We start from the raw sequence: 23,633 nt of genomic DNA on the forward strand, positions 1-23,633 counted from the left end.
TGGCACCTTATCAATTACTAACACTCACATTTTAATGTGGTCATTTATCATCCTGTCAATCCACAATTACTTATTCTTGTTAGATTTTTAGGGGGTCATAAGGAAGAACTCAATCTTAATTGACAGTTGGAATTCGAAATAAGACAAAGTAGTAGAACATCAGTCTGGGGAAATTCCCCTCGTAGCACACGACATGCCCATCTTCATTAGCCCAGTCAGTGCAGAAAAGTAGGATGTTGAACCTCCATTTCAAAACTGACAAGGACACTAATACGGTATTTTCCGGTGTATTAGGCACACTTATTTTTACCAAATATTTTATTGAAGTTGAACATTTTATTTCTAAGATATATAGGATCTTATATAACAATACCATATAAACTTTATATAGAAGTACATATAGTTTCTAACAAAATTATAATTGACAGTATAAACTAATAATCATGTCATGGATTAAGGGTAAAATCTAGATATACAATATGTAGATTATAGATTTAATATAAGTAATATATTTTCTAAAAATTTTGGATGGAATTATTGAAATAAATTACAAAGTTAATATAAATCAAATACAAATATTAAAATATTTATCACAGACAAAATTATACATATAAATGTAAATGATACATGTATAAAACATAACACTAGGGGTTAAGGCTGTTTTGTGTGCTTTTTTCATAGCGAGACCATTGTTATACCAGAAATAACGGTTTTGTTCACAGAGTATAGGAAGGATGTAAAATGTTTTCCTAAATTTTATAAATAATTACCGAAAATAGTACAGTACCTTAGCAAGAAATATCTATGATTATCCTCTGAAAATAACCTAATTTTGCCTTAAAATGCTTTTTATTCGCTGGGACCACTATGGTATTTCGCCAGTCTCTTCAATCTTTTTAAGTCATGATTATGGTAGAATAAAGTTTGAATGAGAACAGAAACAAAAAAAAAAAAATAATATCTATAGGTTATCAACTAACACTTTTGCTGTTTCATGATAATAAATGGAAGTAAAGTGAGACATCCAGTAAATATACATTAATATTTGCAACAACAAAAATATCAATAGCATTCTAGACCATTAGACAAATACAAGGCACAAGAAGAGTCTGATTACATAAACGTTGTGATCTATTTAATAATTATAAATAAGAAGAAATGTGATAAAATTTAGACCATTTAATAATATAGTTCATATATGCAATATATATACTAGCTTGCTGCTACATGGTAAAATTACAAAATATTTCTTTTAAATATCAAATAATTACATCTCATTCTGAAATAAAAAATATATAGTATGAGTATAACCCCTCAAATTTGATGAATGAGCATTTAGTTAACAATTCTTCCATAGTAACCCTGCAAATTTGATGAATGGGCTTTTAGTTATCAATTCTTTCTTATTAAACACCCAAATTTGAAGAATTAGCATTTAATTATCAATTGTTCTTCCAAATTTGAAAATTGTCTATAAATGCCTAAGGACCTCAGAGAAGAATTTAAGATGTGAGCAATAGGTCAGCAAATTTATAATGGACAACTGAGCCTTTCCGGATATATTTTGATGACTTAAACTAAATTCTGTGTGGAATCCTTTAAGAAACCTTTATGTAAGTCCTATGCAATTATCTGAATCTAGATGGACTTTCACCTATAAATGGTTGACAAATAATTTGCAAATTCCCTGCTACCCCAATATTCATCATGAAGATACTTACTATTTCTTTTTGATCATTTTTTCTTCACCAATAAGAATTAGCAACGCTTTTCTATAATCTCCTGATGTATCATCCTATCAAAAAACATATGATTTTAATACATGTCTAACATTGTTACACAATATATCCTTTTAACACCACAAGGCAGGGTATGGTCATACTTTGTACTTCTTGATACCAGTTCTCTAATTACAATTTGTTTTAATGTACCGGCCAGTAGCTATTTATTAAATCTTTTTATGCTGCTCATTTTAAAATATATTTAATTATTGTACCTAAATTAAAATATCAAACTTTAAAAGAAATAAATAATAAAATGAAAAGGGTTTAACATAGTGCTTTACTGCACCGCATGGGTTAATGAAAATGGGCATATGCCATACAGTGTACAATCAGGAAAATTGTGCCTGGACAGCGGCACTACGACCTACTCTTATTTCGAATCCCAACTGTCAAGGGTTACGTGCATGCCAATGTGTACATGGGACCTCGTTTTTTTGTCCCATCCAAATGACTAGACACTGTTCCATGCCTTATCAGGCCCTCCATTCTGCACCACTGACAAGGGGAAACCACGCTGAAAAATCCTGAGAAACTTTCATGGCCAACATCGGGAACCAACCCAGTCTCAAAATTAGCGAGCCAGCTTCTTACTCACTGGGCCACCACGGCTCCCTTAAAGGAAATAGGGGGTACTTACTTGTATAAACATTCCTAACGTTTGTTTATAGTTCTTTTGAAATTCTTCTTTAATTTGTACCATGTCTACTTCACATCGTGACACCACAATTCTAACCAATGTATCATCATCAGTACCTAGACCTTTCATAGATCGATATAACTCACTCGCAAAATATGCTGCTTTATTACGTATACATCTTACTGAAATTGAATAGTGAATATAATTATGGATAACCATTTCATATTCTGATATTCTTACATCACATACCACAATATAAGTAATATAAACAAAGACTCTAAGGGCAATTCTTTGTATTGATACATTTTTAAGATCAGGTTTTCAAACTTGTCTTGGCTTGCTTTTAATCCAATTTTTTTTTATCTTAGAACTATGTTGACAGGATTCAATATTTCTATCATCATGTGTCCATAACATAACCCCTATTAAACTTACCAATAGCTAACATGCTTTCTTTTAGATCACCAGACATTTCACTCTTGATGACATCATCAATATCATTATTGGCTAGCTTAGCGTATTCTTGGAATGTTGCTCGTAATTGTGCATAACTTCGAGATGCTATTATAACATTAAACCGTGATTCATCAGTTCCCCATTTCTTCTCTCCTGCATCATGAAGGGCTTGAGCATCTTGTTTAGCCTTGTTTCTATCAAAGGTGGTACTTTCATCTCTATTAGCTTGTAATATTGACACTAATATACGTTTAAAATTACCGGAAGTATCACCTACTACATCCTTTTCTAAGTCTTTCGAAAACACTAAGATTAGAAAATAAAAATGAAACACTGTGATTAAGTTTGTGTTAGTTTATATATGAATAACAAACTACAAGTTGAAATGTAATGTAATCTTTAAAGAAAACCAGGATGTTTCCAATATCAAAGAAAAGATCTTGACTCCAATTACAAAAGTAGTGGATAACCTAGAGGAATACCAGTATAAAATTGTACTTATTATTCTATTTCTATGAAAGTGTAAATTTTTTTTTTTTTTTTTTTTTTTGATTAAGGTAATCACTACTGACTGCCCAATTTTTCAAAATTTTCTTGGGGGAGGAAACCCAAGCCAGATCCTTTCCATATTCCAAATATCCAGCATCCACATTTCATTGTATTACACAAAACTACATCCAGGCAAGATGGAAGGGTTCCCCAGTGAGTGATCTTATCTATTTACTGTATTTGACATACGCTTCCTGGACAAAATGGAAAGGCACAACACAAGCCTAATTTCCTTCAAAATTCTGGAGATTATTATATCTTACATGTTTTATAACTGTCTTTAATAGCTTTAAGTTGTTCGTTAGTTCTGGTACATATAATCTCTACTAAAACCTTCTCATCTGTTCCTAGACCCTGAAAATATCAATAGTATTCAACATGGACAAAACAAAAATTGAAGTATACAATATAAACATTTTGAAACAAAAAATTCTTGTTTTCTATAATTATTAATATAATGCATGAACAGTAATTGCTTAATTCTTATGGTCTTTGTGAAAGTAGCACCCAACTTTCTCGACACATCCAAATATCTAAGGAATTGTTATTATAATCATTAGCATACACAAAGCAATAAAACATTTTACAATACACTGTTATTGTATGCTTCTACTGACAATAACCAAATATATAACAGAAATATAATTAGAAATATAAACAGACTATTACCTTAATAGCTTTATTAAGTTGTTTAGCATCAAAGTCTGCACTACCATATAATAAACCTGTACAAATAGTTTTAAAATTTCCACTTAATTCACTCTTTAACTCAGCTTCTAAATCCTGAAAAACAAAAAATATCCTGTCTAGTAAAATCTTAATGCCTGGCTTTGGATTCAATCACGTTAACAAGTTAAGCGTGACGTTTTTAAAACGTTAACTACCCCCTATTGTGTAATTAATTTGACGAAGTGACGAAGAACTATGTACTATGTTCTAAGAATAGGTTGGGGAAAATACCTCCAAGGCGTTATATTACGCCCTACACACAGTGAGTGGCAGTTGTCCAGGATGTTATATAACGATCTACGCACTTAACAGGTTAAAAAGAGTACCATCAAAAGACTTTACCTAACTCTTATAAGTGGTGCTGGGCTATCTATATTGTCTACAGCAGGATGCCAAATGTTACCAAAATTTAAATTCATCATATCTTTGTAAATTTCGAACAGAATTTAATATTCTGGCCTTGGGATATAATGTATTTGTGTTGGTGCTAGATGTGACAGATGTTATGTACCAGACATAGTATTCATACTGTTGAAGAAAAAACACCTGATACCACGTTTAACTCAATGATCAGTTCATAACAATGGCTTTAATTTATAAAATGTAAGAGTTTAACTAATACAATGTAATTAGCTACCTTGCCAAACATAGTTTTAAATGTTTTGGCTATTTCTGCTCTTTGTTCAAATGATCTTTTAGGTAAAACATCTAAAATAGCCTTTTCATCAGTTCCTGAAATGTACACAAAAATATGATTATTATACGTTTTCTATCCCATCTATCAATAAATGCACACAATCTTTAATAAATTTAATTTGGATACACATTAATCTGAAAAATAAGACTATAATAACTTACCAAATCCTTTCATTGCTTTCCTTAAAACTTCACAATCAGTTTCAGCATTAAAACCATCAAAAGGTTTAAGAGTTGGATCTTCCTAAAATATGCAAAAAAATCATAAAAATAGTACCACTGTTGCAGTGTAGATAGCCATTTATTTGACCTTTACATTTTCCATATAACAATGAAGATCGGTATTTCTAATTGCCAGATATCCAGAAACTCTGACTTTTGGACAACAATTACTGCCTCGGAAATTGAACCGATTCTATGAAAATTATCTCATAGACCAGACCGTTTACTAAGGAACCCAAAGGACCAAACTGACATATTCAAGGTCAGATATAATAAAATATCAATTCTATCCAACTAAATATTGATTGTATCCAAGTCAGATTTTAACTAAGTATTCTACCCAAGTCAGATTTAACGAATTAATATACATGTAAGCTTCAGACTGTATATATTTTTTTCTATTTGTAAACAATATTTTATTCAGATTTGTATCTGGATAGGGATTGGGAAACAGGTATAGCCTATATACAATATTTTATTTCGTGTACGACATAAGTATACTATATACTAATGTCGTACATGAAATAAAATATTTTCTAAACAAGATTTAACTAAATATTAATTCTATCCATGTCAGATTTAACTAAATATTAATTCTATCCAAGTCAGATATCACTAAACATTGTTTCTATCCAAGTCAGATTTAACTAAATATTGATTTTATCGAAGTCAGATTTTAACTAAATATTATTTCTATCGAAATCTATTACGTTTCACAACTAACTTTTCAAGATTAATTTTTCGGAAACATTGGTTTTGAACCTACTCAGCATGTGAAAATTGGAAATTGGACACTATTACGTGTATTTAAATTGATTTAAATATAATTCAAAATTCTATTAATATTTTACCTGTTTAGGTTCTGTCTCCAGTCGAACTTCTTCATCTAATTGTTCATCTGTTTTATTTTTTACAGCTTCAACAAAACCTTTACCCGCTAAAATATAACATGACCTTTCTTTAATTTTCGGTTTTCATCTGTTAAATTTCATTGATTTTGATGATGAACATAAAATTAAAAAACTAAAACTAATTGAGTAAAATGTTTATTAAATTGTATTAGTATTAACAAAGAAAGACATTAGAGAACTGTTAGTGTTAGTATAGTATTAAGAATACATACATAGCATAAAACACAATGAATAATACTGATGAAAAATAAAAGCCACATGATATGAAAGAAAAAATAAAATGAGTTTTAACATCCTTCTTTTCTGTTCAAACCAGGCTTATGAAGATGGGCATACACAATACATGTGCTATGAGGGAAATTGGCCAGACAGCAATTGAATTCCAATTGTCATGGTTTTTTTTACATGCACGCTGCAGTGTCCCATACAACTAGACGCTATTCTTTTCCAGCCCCTTACAGAGCCAACGCGACTACCAAGGAACATTCAACAAAAACATAATGCATACAATTATTAATAACAGAACAAAGAATTATAGTAAGAAGAGAGACCTACATAAGTTTAACAATTAACTACAAAAATGAAGAAGTCCACTTCTCCTGTTAAAAAGGCATATCAAAATACTATTATTATCAAAGCATTTTCACAAAATTAAAAATACAAAAGGAACAAAACACACACAAAAAACAAGAAATTAATGTACATTTTAAATTTCAACTATTTCCATATCTGGAATTTACAAAATTCACTTTTTGTGAATTTTTATCTAGTTGCAGTATTTCTGAATAAAAAAATATAATATTGAGAGTGAAAATTTTGTAGATTCTTGAAAAAATGTTTTCATGAAATTGAAAGTAGCCATTATTGTTTTTGGCAAGTAGTGTCTTTTGAAATTATTGTTGGTCCTCTTATTGTAAGATATCTAAGCATGATAATCAATTTGAGCACATTTTAGTGTGGATTAAGCAGTAAAAAGTTAGATATTGTCTGAAAAATGCAAATAGTGATCATCAGTTTAAGTCCCTTTAACACATATAATACAATAAGAAGTACATTACATTATTAGACATTACACATAATTTTAAGGAAATGCTGTACAAGAGATATATACAATAATTATGGTTTATATATTATATCTTACATTTACTAGCAGTATCAGGTGGATCTCCTCCAGTAACTAAAGATAATATGGCCTTCTGATAATCTCCTGATATATCATCCTACAAAAACAAAATAACAATATATCTGTATCGAGTCTGATAATAACAATATATCTGTATCAAGTTTGATAATAACAATATATATGTATATGTATCAAGTCTGAAATGACCCTGAGAAGGGGGCATTTATTTTAAGGATTGAAGTTAAAACATATACCATAGTTTAAAGGCAAAACGTTTACATACATCTCCTAGTTCAAAATACTGGTATGTAAAGGCTCTTGTTATTATATAATGGAGCACCTCTGAGTAATGAAAAACTTTCATTCAAAAAATGTGATAGCTTGTCTCGTACAAAAAAGATCAGAATTATCATTACGTGTATAATTGTTTAAGACAGCGATGTAAAAATAATGTAAACCTATAAATGGCAATATATTAACTTAGAATTGCTCTAATTGAATAATGTTTGAATGAAATTTATTTGATTTAAATTCTATTCTAGCATGTTTGGGCTTTAACTGTTGTTCTTTAGAAAATTAATTCTGAATATATAAATCACAAAACTAACTGACCAATTTAGCTAGGGTAATTCTGAGTTACTAGATTCTACCTACTGTAATATACTGTTCTAAAGTCTGTCCTGTCAATTTTTCAAATTCTTCTTTAATTTGAACCATATCTGTCTCACATCTAGATACCACAACACGAACTAATGTTTCATCATCAGTACCTAGACCTTTCATTGTCTTCTGTATTTGACGAGCAAAATGACTCGTTCTATTCTTTATACATCTAACTATATAAAAAAAAAAGGAAATAGTTCTACTCAATTATAAATTTGTCTATTTCTAGTTAGACTATACTGATTCTTTATGTTCTGATATCCAAGTCAATATAATGTTCAGAATAGGACAATTAGTGAGATATTGTAAGAGGTGGGGTGGCTCCTCAAGATACGCTAATCAAATGACAATATTATGACAGCTTTTAAATAGACTCTCTGTATAAGCTATCAATCAAGATGACAACCTTGCAATTAACAATTAAACCTTTTGATCCATGCATAGAAAACATGTAATGTTTGTAAAATTATTCATAAATCCTTAGTTGTTTGAAACAGCAGTATTATTGCTATAATTATTACTGAATACATCTTAATATTCCTGTGACTTGAAATCAGTCTTAGTTCCAATGTACAATGGATTATTTAGTTAGTGTGAGCATAGAACTGTACTATCATAATACGATCTATGGTATGAGGAATGACACTGAAGGGAGGTAACTGTGTATATATTTCCTTACACTCATATTATCTCCCCTTAGACCACACTTTACATTTTAAACCAAAAATAGTTGAAGATGAGGATGAACATTTAGCCGAAAATATTTTCAGTGAATCATTATTATTATAGTATTCTTAGACTTCGTCAAAATAATTCAACTATGTATTGATTAAAAAATGAAAAGATCTAATTATAAAAGATATTCAAGCTGCTATTTAAAGATAAATTAATTTAATCTTCATTTATTTACCTATTGTCAGCAACCCTTTTAAAATATCTCCTGACATCTCACTCTTTAATACTTGTTCAATATCTTTCTTAGAGATCTTTTTATATTCCTCAAAGGTAGCTCGTAATTGTGGAAAGCTACGAGATCCTAGAATGACATTGAATCTAGATTCGTCTGTTCCCCATTTCTTCTCTCCAGCTTGATATAAAGCCTGGGCATCTTGATGAGCTTTATTTCTATCAACTTCCTTACTATCACTACGATTAGCCTGTACTAATGTTACTAGCAGACGTTTAAAATGTCCAGATGTGTCTCCTATTATATCTTTTTCTAGATCTTTATTGTACTCTGCAAAAAATACATAAACATAATCTTCTTAAGTATTAATTTCCTGATGAAAGTGTAAAGGGACCAGTCTGATTATCCACCTTTTTTTGTTTTAATGCACTAGGAAAATATCTTCACATGCTGATCATCAGCTACAACACCTGACCTACTGATCCATTTTTATAATATTTTATTTATTACCTATGGGCTAATCATCTTATTCAGTACATAATTATGTCCAAAAAATATGTCAAAATTAAGTTTTGAGGAGGTAATACAAAGCTTATTACAAGAAATAGTCATGTATATTCAAAAACAATGGGCCTTCAGTGAGTTACTAGGCTTGATTATTCAGCCTCAGAAGTGCATGTAATTGATGAAAATCACAAACCATGCAGAGTTATCTTGTCTATCACACGATTTCAAATCCTACATAATGAAATGCTGTGTTATTGAAATATAACAGTCATATTCAAGAAGGGTGGAGACCCAGGGGCAAAACACTGTCTAAGCACTGGTTTTTACATCAGATATTTCATACTTACTTTCCTTGTATGTTTTTTTGATGATTTGAATTTGAGCATTGGATCTCGTACATAATATCTCAATCAAAACATCTTCATCTGTACCCAAACCCTAAATAACACCAAAAAAAAATAGAAAATATTAATCAAAGTTTATTGCTTAAAAATTCACTGCAACAGAAAGCCGACGACCATTTAAAATCTTACAAAAATAAGGCTTACAATCCTGACCTCGATGTTCAAGAATAAAATAGAAATACAGATGGCTAAAAGTTTATAGTTGTAGTTTATTCTTGAATACTGGGCCTTTAATATATCAGAATAAATCAAAGAAGAGTAATACACTAAGATAGTATTTACCTTAATAGCTTTACGTAATTGATATGCATCAAATTCATCTGGAGCCATACATAAACATTTTATTGTATCTGAAAAGTTTCCACTTAATTCACTCTTCAACTCATCTATTAAATCCTACAAATATAACAAAAAATTTAAAAGTACAACAAGTCTGGTCAAAAGACGTTGTTTTAGTTTTAAAGAAAAGCATTGATTTCCAAGTTTACTGTCAAGATTTACCTGCAATGTTTTAATAAATAAGTGTTTAGATAAAACACAGCTTACTATCCAGAATTTAATTGCCATGTGCAAAGTAGTAGGCTAAATGAATTCCCCAAACTTTATCTAAAAGGTATCATAAATTACCTTTCCAAACATAGTTTTAAATGTTTTAACTATTTCTTGTCTTTGTGGAATAGATCTGTAGCATAATACATTAATAATGGCATCTTCATCAGTACCTAATATAAATAAAATACAGATATTAAGACTGACAGCATGTGCAACACCACAATAATGGAAGAAAAAAGCATTAAAGGGACATAACTGTCCATAGTTCCCTAAGTCCATATTATCTCCCCTTAGACCACAACCCTCAATGGAAGAAATAACCAAAAGGGCAATTGCTGTAAATACATACAAATACTATTTCCAAACAGTTGATAGCAAATGGACTTTTAAAAGTTTGATTTACCTAATCCCTTCATGGCTTTTCTCAATACTTCAGCATCTTGTTCCGCATTAAAGTTGGCATACTCTTTAACTGTACCTTCAGTCTGTAGAAACAATGGATAACATAAAAATAAGTTTTTACATCTAACTCCATGTTTCTGATACTTGCTACGGTGATACATAACTTAACTTTAGGACTAATTAGTTATAAGATCTGACAGGAATTGCATATAAAGTCAGGTATGTTGATAGTTGTGCCGAATTAACAATACTTTCCATGCTTGAAAGCTAACAATTTTGTCACTATACTGCCTTCAACTTTTATGAACAACTGGGTGTTTAAGTTAAATTTCAAAGCCTTTCAAAGTAATGATTGGCCAATGTATGACAGTTACCCATTTTCATGCAAGGCTGTGGGAAAATGTCACATTTAAGGCTAATTTCAAAAGGTACATTTTGTACATTTACAAAACTAATTCACATCAAAAGGCAATAAGCAAAAACAGATACTGTGATAAAAAATAAATTACATTTAAATTTTCCGTCTCCATATCAAAATATGGATTTGATTTCTTTTTAACGGGAGCTGGAGGTGGTTTGACCGGCTGTGTTTTAGTTTTTGTTGAAGAATCAGACGAGCTTCCTGTTGTTTTCTTCTTATTAACAACAGGTTTCTTTGCTGAACCGGCTAAAAGCAAAATTACATCAATAAATAAATAACATAAGTTCAAACTTAAGAAATACAATAATTTCAAATAGGTAACCAAATTGGGAGAAGCGCATACAATCAAACCTCATTCTTTGTCTCATGTAATAAAGGGATTGAATTCATTCCTAAATTCAGCCACAATAGCCTGCTGAGTGTGGGGACTGGCTAAATAATCAAGAATTCCAAATTTTGCATTGGATTTTCCAGCCCAGCTTCCGCTTGTCAGTTGTGCCAGACAAAGCATCTGGCCAAGAAAATCATCTGGTCATTTGAATGGTGTAAAAGACTGAGGTCTTGTGTATAATATAAACAACAGCAGAAAATTGAAATAAGAGACCATAGGATAAAATTTACTTCATTGTACACTGTATGGAAATAACTAAGATGAACAGTAACTCATCAAGGTCATTTGACACCACAAGAAATGGTTAATATTTCAATACGGTACTGATTTCAATCTTTCAGAAATAATTACCCTACTCATTCTGTCTTAATTGACATATCTGATTAATATTGTAAATGAGATATCTAATAAATAACTACTAACGCTTTACACCAGGTTTAGTTAAAACAACCATTAACTTGAAACTATCTCCTTCATCTTTAAATTCTGCATCGTGTACCTAAAATAAATCACAGAATCATGAAATATATTCACAGAAATACAATAGTATCTGTTGTTATACGAGTAACAAGATTAAATAATTATTGTTAGATGCTTTTAATTTACCTTCCCAATTTTTGGTTCTGCTATAGCTAATCTGAAGTCAGAATTTTTCTTAGCTCTCTCCAGTAAATGAGCATAGATGTGTAATATATTATCTTTAAAATCCCCTGAAATATAAAGTGATATCTTTTAAATGAAATTTACTGGGACTTAAAACATTGTGCAGTTATTGACCTAACTGTTCCAAAAATATGGAAGAAATCAACTGCTTTGATTCCATATCCAAAAGACAAATATTTCCTATTTACACTTCCACATATCTTTTAGTTTCGAGCCATCTACGATACATACTACAGAACATATACACAATTACCTTTCACGTAATTACTATTAGTGATCATATTACCAAAATCTACTGTGCACTGATGCATTACCAATGCATGATGAATGAGAACAGCACAAATTGCTATCCGAAGCAGTTACCACGGATGACAGCAAGGAGAGGTTTTCTTTAAAGGCTTGACTATGACTTATACTTAAAAGTTCAATGTTGTTGTTAGAATATGAAACTAACCATTTCCTGGACTAACAGCATTAAGTGGAGGATCTTTATAAATAGGCTGATATTCTATGGCAGGTTTAGCTGGTGGAGGGGCAACTGTAACTTGTTTTGAATTCTGCTCACTGAGAAGTTTCCTTAAATCTCCAACTGTAACACTAGGATCATGTGGTTTCATATTCTGAGAAACAAAAAAAAATTCAACTTAAAATCATATTTCTAAAGAATAAAAAAGAGACATTGTCAGCTATATATAAATGTATACTATTCAAAAAAAGTAGGGGATATTTGATTTTGGGGGCATAATACTAAAATATGCAAATGACTACGAAAAAAGTCACTATAGAACCTAACAGAAGAAACATTTCCAGTTACATGTGACGCCCAAACGCACCAATAGCTACCGCATGGAATGCAGGTGATGCTTGGGATCATCATGGGGGTCCAACCCAAGATTTGCACGACTCTGACTTTGAATGTTACAGTCATTGTGGCATTGAATTCCAGGGTGGAAACATCAGTTTAATTGTTTTAGTGACCAGAAAACAAATTTTGATATGCGTCGGCTTACCCAAAATGAAAGGTTACGTGCCCTTGGCATGCTACAGATCGGCACAACACAGGCGGTTGTGGCATGGACGATGAATGTTTCTCAGTCTGTCATAAGCAGGCTATGGTCCAGATACCGTGATACACAATCTGTACAGGACAGACCACGCTCAGGTCGACCAAGGGCGACAATTCAAGCCCAGGATCGATTTATCCGTAACTGGGCCTTGAGAAATCGTGTCATCACAGCAAATCAGATCAGCGCTCGTCTTCAAACAGACACTGGTGTGAGAGTGAGTGGCCAGACGATTCGGAATCGACTGCATAGGGGTCACCTTCGCGCCCGACGTCCTCGCGTGATCCCTTGTTTGAGAGATCATCACATTCAGGCAAGACGTCGTTGGTGTAGGGATCGTCAACACTGGGATAATCGACACTGGAGCAATGTGATGTTTTCAGATGAGTCAAGGTTCACTGTTGATTTTTTGGACAGACGTAGGAGGGTGTGGCGTCGTCGAAACGAGCGCTTCCAAGACGTTAACGTCATCAGACATGATCGATTTGGGGGTGGTTCTGTTATGGTGTGGGGAGGCATCACTGTTGCTGGAAGAACGGCTTTACATGTTGTTGCAGGGCGTGTTACAGGCCAGTACTACCGGGACAACATCTTGGCAGTCCATGTTGTGCCGTTCGCACGACGTCATGGCCGCCGTTTCATCTTCCAGGATGACAACGCAAGATGTCACAGGGCCAGGATAGTTACAGGTTACCTCCAACAACAGAACATCACCACATTACCTTGGCCAGCACTGAGTCCCGACCTCTCCCCCATCGAGCATGTCTGGGACAGAGGTTACGTCAACGTCAACAACGTCCTGCCAATGTCCAAGAACTTGCTGCTGCGTTGCAACAGGAATGGGACAATCTGGACCAAAATGACCTTAGACGTCTCATTAGGAGTATGCCACGTCGGATCAATGCTTGTTTGGCAAACAGAGGAGGATTTACCCGTTACTGACTTGGTTGTGATGCTGTGGTAACTTTGCTGTTTGACCCCGGGTATCATTTTACCCTTATAATGGTCAGTCTGTGCCTTACTTAGTCTAACGATCATTTGGAGTAAATCGATGAATGTGAACTTCATTTCATTTTGTCATTTGTTTCTTCGTCAGTTTCATTAGGTGACTTTAATAACACTTAAAAATCAAATATCCCCTACTTTTTTTGAATAGTATATAAGAATATAACAATCAGAAATACTTCTCTCTCTCTCTTTCTAAGGGTCCATGCCTTGATGTCAGCCACTAAAGATCTACTTCACTGACATTTGAAATCTTCAATACTATATCTTTGATTTCAAAATACAGGAAAACACTAATGATATTTAGGGCATCAAAAAATATTCCTATTAAATGGGGAAAACATAATCATGGTGTTTGAATGAAATTAATGAGCATTACATCTGAAGTTTTGGTACTTATATTAAGAAAATATACCTGTATCATCTGTTCTGTGAGGTAGCCATATTGAACCGGATACGGCTGTTTTGGTTGATTTGCTAGATTTACTAAACCGTTAGTACCATCTAAACCTTGTAATGAGCCAGGATGGGCACCCCATACATTTATCTGTGTACCAGCATAGTTTGTAGGATTGAAGGGTCCATCTGGTATAGCTTTAAAGAAATAAAATTTACATTAAATTAACTTTTTTTTTAAAAAAAAGCATTAATTAGGACATTCTTTGTCATTAGTTTAAAAAATAGTAGATATTCTTTTATCACTGTTCCCACTCTCAAAATTTTTAATCAAAATTTTAGCAATTTTGTCTAAATATGCCTGAGATTTGTTGCTTACTTTTATAATTAGCACCCCTCATACCAATCGCGCCAATCTCTTTCTACGACATTTCATACCACTTTAATATTATTTGAGATATTTACATAGCTAACAATTTTTGTAGTATTTTTGGTTTACAAACTCTCTTGATGAATCAATAAAATACTTACACACTTCATTATAATCATTAAATGCACCAGATTCTCTTTCAGAATCACCATTACTCGCCCATGCTTCTTTAGGTCCATTCTTAGACTTCCTTAATGAACTGGATCTTGACTATTAAAAATCATATGCATATATATGCCATTCAATTTATGCATTTTCTCTCAGATAACGTCAATAGAAAGATTCTATATCGATGAAATTTTCTAGACTTTATGATTATATATTTTGAATGGGAGTTATGACTTTAAAAAAAAATTTAACAAGCATTTGGAATAGTATAAATAATTTTATACAATGGGGAAAGGCTAATAAACGTGGTTTGATTTTGCTATGCAAGTATTTAAGTTGAGCGACAGTTTCGGTAAAATATACTTTCTGGATGTCAAATTTTTTATTTTAATACATATAAAAGTCGATAAGGGGTATATTTGTCAAGTGTAGCCGGGTATCTACAGTAAAATATATCTAATTAATCAAATGTTGAAATATTTACCAGAGGTTTCCCTCTTTTAGATTTACTGCGACTACGAGATCTGGTTGGTGTATTATCTGTGTCAGATGTATCGAAGAAACTACTGGTACTATGACTAGTGTAACCATAGCCATCACTTTCTGTAGCTGTTGTAGAATTAATGTCTTCTACATTAAATGTCCTAGTAACAACAACACTCTCTTGCAGCCCATCTCTAGTAAATAAAAATATGATATATTTAAGTACATATCCTTATTTGAGAATAATGACAAAGATTTGATTCATCAAATTTCCCATTTAAAATCAATTGATGAATTTTCAACTCCTTCAGTATACTGACTTCTAGGTACAATAAACCATTAAATATTTATTCCCCAATCGAAGATTTGTTATGCTCAAGGGAGATGGAAGTAAGATTCATAATAAACCAGTAGCCCCAGAGTGTATAATGACAATTAAACTGGACTGCAGTGGAATTTCAATTGGTCGTTGCCAACACTAGCAGGGTCAAATTGATCAGCTCAAAATATAAACCTATGTCAGCAATTTCTTTACATCTTTAGAGTTTATTCTCTAGGATTTGTGCCTCCTACACCACTGACAAAGGGAAATCCTGAGGAACTTCCTCGGCCAACACTGAAAATGAACCCACTCACTTAGTCACACTACAGGCAAAAAGTGACCTATCAAATAAGGGGCAATCTCCACTGCCTTTTTCAACGGTGTTACATTGAAGGTATCATTAATATTCTCTTCAGAGAAATTTGGATGACAATGTGTAATTGTAAGCTCTTTGTATGTGGAATGAGTACTCACTGAACATAAGTCTGCAGGACCTTTTAGTATCACACTTAATCAATATGAGACATCATAAACTGTATTTTCAGAGACTTACAGTAACAAGGTAATACAAGCAAAATACAATTAAAGAAATTTGTTGACTTTATATATACCTGCTAACACAAACTGCTTTTAATACCCTCTTTCCTGGTTTTAAAGTAAATGGAGCAATATATTTGAATGTTAATTCTTTGCCTGATATTTTACGTTGAAATGGACATGGTTTACTTCCATCAGTTGTGAAAAATATTTTACAACTTGGTGAATCTAAAAAGATGAATAAATTACTTAAAATGAAGATTTTATAAATTTTAATCGTAATGAGTAGAAAGTCTAGTTTTAAAGATTATATGGTTTACAAGATCAGTAATTTATTCTCAAACGTTTTACTTGTTCACTTATACAACGTCTGACAAAAACATATTAATGGGTTTAATAATATATACCTTCAAGGTGTAAAATGAAACCTTATTGTTAAATAAAAGTTTATTTCTTATTACCAAGACAACCAATATTATAGACTGAAAGTGATTAGTTAAAGCTCACATTAAATAAAGTAAGAAATAAATCTTTCTTTTCGATAACCCCATCTTTTACAAACTGATTAAAATCAGATATCAATTATTTTTTATTTTTATTTCTTGTTGTACTACATTGATATCTGAATTTTTTTTAAGACAGAGATTTTAAATTTTCTATATTGATAAGTATATATATTATATAGGATTTTGTGTTGTGGTGAATTATGATAATTTTAGAAAACCTATGTTCAAATAAGTGTGATTCTGGTGGACTTGAGGTTATAGTATGACTGGTGATCTATCACATAGAACAGAGTTTTAATTAGATTTGAAATGAGCAATATGAGTCCTGTACATTTTAGCAATGACTATGCTGTGAAAAACTAGACATTGTCCAAACAATACAAATCACGATCAGAGGTTTTAAGTAAACAGAAGAAATAGATATTTAAATAACAGGTTTTTTAGTATTTAATTAATAAAAGATCTAAATAATTGACATTGCACTTGCCTATGCTCAATTCTATATAAGTATAATTATCAACATAAGAACTTGGTCTGTCTGGGGTTGGTGGTTTTAAAGGGGTAATGGTTGGGGGATCGAGTCCTCCTCTAACTGTAGGCATGTTAATCTTTTAACTTTTTATCACCATAAAAAAAAACTTAAACAACAACACAATCTGAAAGATCAGAAAGAAAAAGGTCAGCTAGATTAAACAATCACTACTGTCTTACAAAATTAATTTCAAATCGCACATTTATTTACAGCTGAATAACAAATTAGTCAATCTTCAGAAAGATGCATACATAGTAAGCTTAACCCGTGAAATTTAATAAAATACACTAAAAGATTCATGTAGTGTCATTGATTATCGGGTCCCCCTCTAGGGTCATGGTGATGAGCCGTTTTCTGTATCATTTGGCTCTTTTTACACCTGTCCTAGCCGAGTGCTCATTATTGGACATCATTTTCAACTAGTTTTGTACATATCGTCGGTGAAGTTTCAAAAGGGTGTATCTCTGGAAATTAGTCAAATACACTTTTTTGCATTTTTAAAATCTCCCAATTAATATGCACATTTCTGTCTAAGCTGTGTATCTCTACGCTAATTAGAACTGTTCTGGGTATCATGTGTCCAAATGTTGTATCTTGATTTGTTGAAATTTTGAAATGCAAAAGGTTCTATTTTCTTAATCTTTAGAAATTCTTAGATACACCCTTTTGACACTTCACCGAAGATATGCAGTGGTTGTTGTTTGTATTTTAGAGGAGAGCCGAAAAAAGCTCTCCTTAACCAACAAATTGAAAAAATCACTCCCACAAAAAAGCTATCCCAGTTTCAATAAGAAGAGTGATTTAGGAATTAAGGAGTGTGATCTTATATAAAGGTGAATGATTAGTTGTGTGTATGGGAAATGGTTCTGAACTGAAGATCAATAACTGCATGTTTGGGAGGAATCATTCCTGGTTTCATACCTGATAATAAACCCCTGATGACTTTTTAAAAAAGAGCGATTATCAATTTTAAGGGGAGGTGAAAAAACCTTCTCTCGGTCGACATTCAGGTGAGCGGCAGGCGCTCGAGGGCGATTGCTCGCCTTAAAAAACAATGACTGCATATGATCCATTTTCTTGTAAACATCTGTCTGCGATATCACCCTATAGAGGTGTCAGCGGACGTAAATACCTAGTAAGTTAGTAGTAGAGTTCATCAGGTGTAATAAGATACACGAAATAATTAAACAGAAAAAAAGAAACATTAAATTAAAAAAATTATGTAGGCCTATGTTAGAGGAGGTTACCAAATCACAAGTCATAATAAATGTCAGACTTCTTAATGTAAAACAAATATTTTTAAAATTTAAAAGAAATAAGCATCCCACCTGTAGAACAAGCTATGTGAGTAGACGAATTAATATGACTAGCTGGAAGTTGAATTGATGGATCACGTAATGGAGTTATTACTGGTGCACAAAGGGCACCGGCACTGGGCATCTTCTAATCTGTTAAGATATAATACAACAGTAATGACAAACAGGGTTGTGTTAAAAATATCAATAACAGTATCATGTCAATGAACACCAAAGGTGCAATAGCTATCATATGGATATGACTTTTCATCATTGAGATTCTGGAGTTTCTACTAGGAGTAATTTCAATACCATGGGCATGGCTGGTTCACAAATTGAAATTTTGTTAGTGCTCTTAAACTATAACATTTTTGGTCAAAAAAAAACAAGCAAGGAAGAAAAACATGACTTTCACTTTGTCTGGCAGCAAGCAGACCACTACCAGTGTATAAATAATACCAAGGTTTGTTTTTCTAAATTATTTTCAATTTCTTTGTTTTAAGCTAATTAAAAGTTAAAAGGCTTCACACGTACGACGGTAGAGCATTCTTCACTTAGAAAATCTAAAAATACATAGCACAAAGACAGGTAAGAGTAAGGCAAACAATAAACAGCTGAAAAAAATATAGGATGCTACAGTACATAATTATTTAGTTTTTAGTTACATGCAGTAACTTGCTATTTTCTCGTCAGCACGAACTGTTGTTACATAACTATTCCTAATGCTTCTTCCATTTTCCAAATCAGTTATTCAAAAATGTATCTAATATTTTACTTATAACAGATTAAATAAATCGTTTAGACCTAGTAACGTGGTTTTAAAATCATACCTTATTAAATGTAAAGTCTGTTTTTGTGAAATGTTTATTTGTTGTTAGGCCGCCATGACAGTAAACTGAAACCGGTTAGCAAGCGCACTTGCCGGAAATTACGTCAAATATCTACCCTTTTCCGCCATACCTTATTCCGGCGAGACAAGTTTATCATCCATGTGAGTTTTAATCTAGCGAAATCCACGATCTATGAGGTCGATCTTTGCGAATTATGCGTTGAATTGATGTTGTTAGGCTAAGTCCCTACAATTAAATTTGTAATTTGAGGAGAAATTAATTGTAAAATGGTAATAAATAAGCGTGATAAATAATATACGTAGGCTACTGTCCATATTTTGTTATGTTGATGTTTATCAATCTGCATGTTTGATCAGCTTGTTATTGACTATAGTCAAATAGCTAGCCGATACAAAAATCTACCGCGCTCTTGTCTTTGGCATTTGATTTATTGAAAAAATGAAAAATGTCTGTTTCAGCGCGGAGCCACGGTGGCTAAGTGGGTAAGAGGCTGGCTCGCTAGTCTGGAGGTGGCGTATACGAACCATGGATTGGCTGAGAAAGTTCATCAGGATTTTCCGACATGGTTTCCCCTTGTCAGTGGTGCAGGACGGAGGGCCTGACAAGGACAACTGTCTAGGCATTCAGATGAGACGGAAAACTGAGGTCCTGGTATACATTGGGCTATTGGCGTGCACGTAAAAGATCCCTTGGCTATTGGAATTCAATATGAGTAAGCCATAGTGCCACTGCCCAGGCAAAATTTCCCTCGTAGCACACTGTATGTCGTATTAGGCCAGTCTGAGATGCTCACAGGGAAATACCACTCGACTCTGACGTCAGACGGGCAGGGATTTTCCATCAGAATTTTTACGGCTCACTTCATTGGTGAATCTGCACCTTAGTTTCACGGGGATTGTAATATAGAACCAATAAAACAATGGATAACATTTTTGTGATTATTATGGTGTGTAATACCCCGAGCTACGACAATTACAATCGTAGAAAACAGGATTTATCTTTTCTTTGCGGTATCATCCAGATTTTAAATATTTGACATTATCATTCAAATTATTACGATTTTAATAAATCTTAGCTGACTATAATGGTCGGATTTCACTTTTGAAATTCATACTAGCGATTCTGAAGGGAAAATACTGCTTGTGACGTCACTCGGATATTTTGGTGCCATGCCACGCATTGACTGGTATAGAGCATTTTGACTACACTATTGACGTCGATCTTAGATTTTAAAATTCCATAACTTAGGATCTAATTAGAATATTTTGATGAAAAAAAATTTATGTATATTCACATTTTAAAAAAAAAAAAAAAAAAATGTTATTTAAAACTTTGACCTGAAACCCCTACTCAATGTCATCTTATGTGTCAGATTTTCATTGGATTTGAATCTGATCTGGTTGCTCACCGCTCATTGATGATTAAATCCAAAAATGGATAATCAAGACTGTTTTTATGGTACCAACTTTAGTACAGTAATGATCGAGGCTAGGCTTAAAGTTCAAAAGCTAATATCTCGGCAATTTGAAATTTTCAACATATTCTATTTATGTTCTCTATTTTTTGTCCCCCGCCTTTCAAAGAAAGCAGGGGACCTATTTAAATTGGGTCGTCCGTCTGTCCGTCACACTTTTTGGGACACAATAACTCTTTCTATTTGAGCTAGAATGTTCAAACTTGGTATAGGTGTTGATCAGGTCAATGCCTTGATGGAATTCGAAGATGAGCATTTTCTGCTTCGGGTAAGCAGAGATAAACAATTTGATTGGTTGATGCTTTTGGGCACGATAACTTGGTGTATAGTTTCATTACATCAATACCTTGACTTAAGTTCAATAATGAGCGTTTTCTGCTCAGGGTAAGCAGAGCGATAAGCAATTTGATTGTCCGAGACTTAGGAACACAATAACTCTCCTAATTGAGCTAGAATGTTGAAACTTGGTGTAGGCGTTCATTAGGTGAATGCATTGATGGAGTTCTTTGATGAACATTGTCTGCTTACAGTAAGCAGAGATAAGCAATATGATTGGTTGATGCTTTGGGGCACGATAATTTTAGTTTTAATTAAGTGAGATTGATGAAACGCAGAGTATAGACTCATTATATCATGACCTTGACTAAGTTTGATGAGAATTTTCTGCGTGGACTAGGAGCGATAAGCAATTTGATTGGTAAAAACTTTGGAACATAACTCTGCTTTTAATTGAGGTAGAATGTTTAAACTTGATGTAGATGTTCATTAGGTGAATATCTTGACCGAGTTCAACGATTAACATTTGAGGTAAAGCTAAGCAGAGCTAAGAAATTTCATTGGTCGATGCTTTGGGACAACATAACTTTGATTATATAATCCGATATTGATGAAACATAGTGTATAGTTGATAATCAGTTTGATTGCTTGATACTTTTGAAAAAAAATAAATGTGCTATTAATTAATGTGTCATCTATTTATTTTGGGATTTCGGCGGGGGACATCAGCCTCACTGTTGGCTTGTTTAACTATTATAGCGAGAACAGTCAACTCTTATCTAATGTTCCATACAGAGGTCGCACATTTTTTTTCAAAATAAAGGCAGAAAATTTCCCTGGCGTGAGAATAATTAGATTATTCTATTTCGTAGTTTGTACACTACATCATCAATTTCTGTGCATCACGCGGCATTTACACACCGCTACTGTAAGTAGTCTCCGTAGGTTTTTATATTTCCTCTTATTTCATTCTATTTTAAGTTCATGGCAGTAATCCTTCTATGTGTAGCTATTCTGAGACCCCCTATTTTGCCGCACTGGAAGCATTAAAGCACATTTCATAGAAGGCTTTGGATTGGCTAGAACACGATTAAATGTTTACATTCAGCCCAATCAAATTTTGGCTTTCATGGCAATAGTTAGCGCTTTACTTCCTGTCAACGTCCAGTCATTAGAGTAAATACAGTATCAATGAAATAACGACGCTTAAAATAGGTTTTACTTGCTTCTCTTGAGTATTTTGAGAGGCTCTAAATCAGAGATGTAGAGAGCAAACACACAAAATTTTTACGCAACTCGAAATTGATCGGCTGCAACCTATCGTCCCATAATGCTTCTTTAATAGTTACAAAAGAGATAATGGAAACAGGATATGCTGAAAATTTCAGTCAGCTCGTTTCCTCTGAACCAAGATATTAGCGATTTAATTTTAGGCTAGCCTCGAAGACCTGCAATAAGCAGATTTAGCTTCTGCATAATGCATGTTTAAATTTATAATTTGCTATGATGACAACTTTCCCCAACATATAGATTTATGAAGAAATCTTTGCTGCATATCATGCCAAACTCGTCTGAGCAAATTTTTGTTAATCCTATTCTATTTATTACCAGTATCCAACTGTTAATTATCTGATAGGCAATACATCATTGACTTTGTGTTTTCAGCATGCCTATCGAAGCAGTGGAGAAGCCTTTAGATGAGGAGACAAAGGCTGAAGAACTTTCTGGTTCTGATGATTCAGATGGTGACGATGATTCTCCACCAGAATTAGAAGAACAAGATGCCGCTGCTATGGCCAGACAGAGTCAGGTAAATAATATTAAATTGTCATTTTGTCCCTTGATCATATCAGAATAGTTTTGACACTGTCATAAACTTGCAGATGATGAATACTTTCCCCAACTAAACGATATATGGTGATAAAGTGCTGCTTTTATTAGCCAAACATATCTGATGCAAGAAAACCATTACTTAAAAACTACTATTTATGTTTTCACAAATTTCGTTAATTGAATGTTGTATTATTTTTTTTTTTATTTTTTATAGATGGCCCAGGCTGCTGGTCTCCCAGAAGAATTAGTTAGCCGACAGAAACAAAGTCGAAGTGAAAAAAAAGCCAGAAAGGCAATGGCTAAATTAGGCGAGTGAAAATTAACATGTGCTTTACCCAATTAAGTATTTTTTATTTGCATAATATCCAAAAAGTCCACCTCAAAGAAATTAACTTGCAGATGATGAATACTTTCCCCAACTTAACGATGTATGGTGATAAAGTGCTGCTTTTATTAGCCAAACATATCTGATGCAAGTAATAAAAACTTTTTTATATACTCTTC

The 23,633-nt window shown here is 32.8% G+C and overlaps 2 protein-coding genes across 3 annotated transcripts in view; one reads left to right on the forward strand and one right to left on the reverse strand.

Moving 5' to 3' along the window:
- LOC126820361 (annexin A6) lies at nt 1-19,611 on the reverse strand. 2 transcript variants are annotated; one of them, XM_050548261.2, is made up of 26 exons: nt 19,526-19,611; nt 18,729-18,848; nt 16,437-16,590; nt 15,505-15,697; nt 15,014-15,122; nt 14,502-14,680; nt 12,472-12,637; nt 11,961-12,064; nt 11,778-11,853; nt 11,052-11,209; nt 10,544-10,625; nt 10,216-10,310; nt 9,871-9,984; nt 9,532-9,622; nt 8,681-9,007; nt 7,762-7,943; nt 7,126-7,204; nt 5,925-6,010; nt 5,014-5,095; nt 4,793-4,887; nt 4,096-4,209; nt 3,690-3,780; nt 2,857-3,183; nt 2,422-2,603; nt 1,722-1,795; nt 1-1,279 (listed from the first exon to the last, which is right to left on the reverse strand). In XM_050548261.2, coding segments are annotated over exons 2-26 (3,273 nt in total). In that variant the 5' UTR covers nt 18,841-18,848; nt 19,526-19,611; the 3' UTR covers nt 1-1,278. The 2 variants fall into 2 exon arrangements, with proteins under 2 accessions (XP_050404218.1, XP_050404217.1); XM_050548260.2 differs by lacking the exon at nt 19,526-19,611 and adding an exon at nt 17,356-17,524 and having other exon boundaries at nt 18,729-18,850.
- Nucleotides 19,600-23,633, forward strand: part of LOC126820362 (nascent polypeptide-associated complex subunit alpha) — a 10,445-nt gene continuing 6,411 nt past the window's right edge. Inside the window, exons 1-3 of the mRNA XM_050548262.2 lie at nt 19,600-19,686; nt 22,962-23,106; nt 23,344-23,437. Of these exons, the coding sequence (XP_050404219.1) occupies nt 22,963-23,106; nt 23,344-23,437 (238 nt within the window). The 5' untranslated portion in view covers nt 19,600-19,686; nt 22,962. The remainder of the gene's footprint in view (nt 19,687-22,961; nt 23,107-23,343; nt 23,438-23,633) is intronic.

The sequence above is a fragment of the Patella vulgata genome, chromosome 5, assembly GCF_932274485.2.
Source record: "Patella vulgata chromosome 5, xgPatVulg1.2, whole genome shotgun sequence".
Lineage (NCBI taxonomy): Eukaryota > Metazoa > Mollusca > Gastropoda > Patellidae > Patella > Patella vulgata.

Bases quoted from the DNA above. Each gene is read 5' to 3' on its own strand.
- LOC126820361 (XM_050548260.2), bottom strand. From the start codon at position 17,470: ATGCCTACAGTTAGAGGAGGACTCGATCCCCCAACCATTACCCCTTTA. The intron at 15,698-16,436 runs GTATATATAAAG...TTTATTTACTAG, and splicing joins AAAGCAGTTTGTGTTAGCAG to AGATGGGCTGCAAGAGAGTG. The intron at 14,681-15,013 runs GTAAGTATTTTA...ATTTCTTTAAAG, and splicing joins TAATGATTATAATGAAGTGT to CTATACCAGATGGACCCTTC.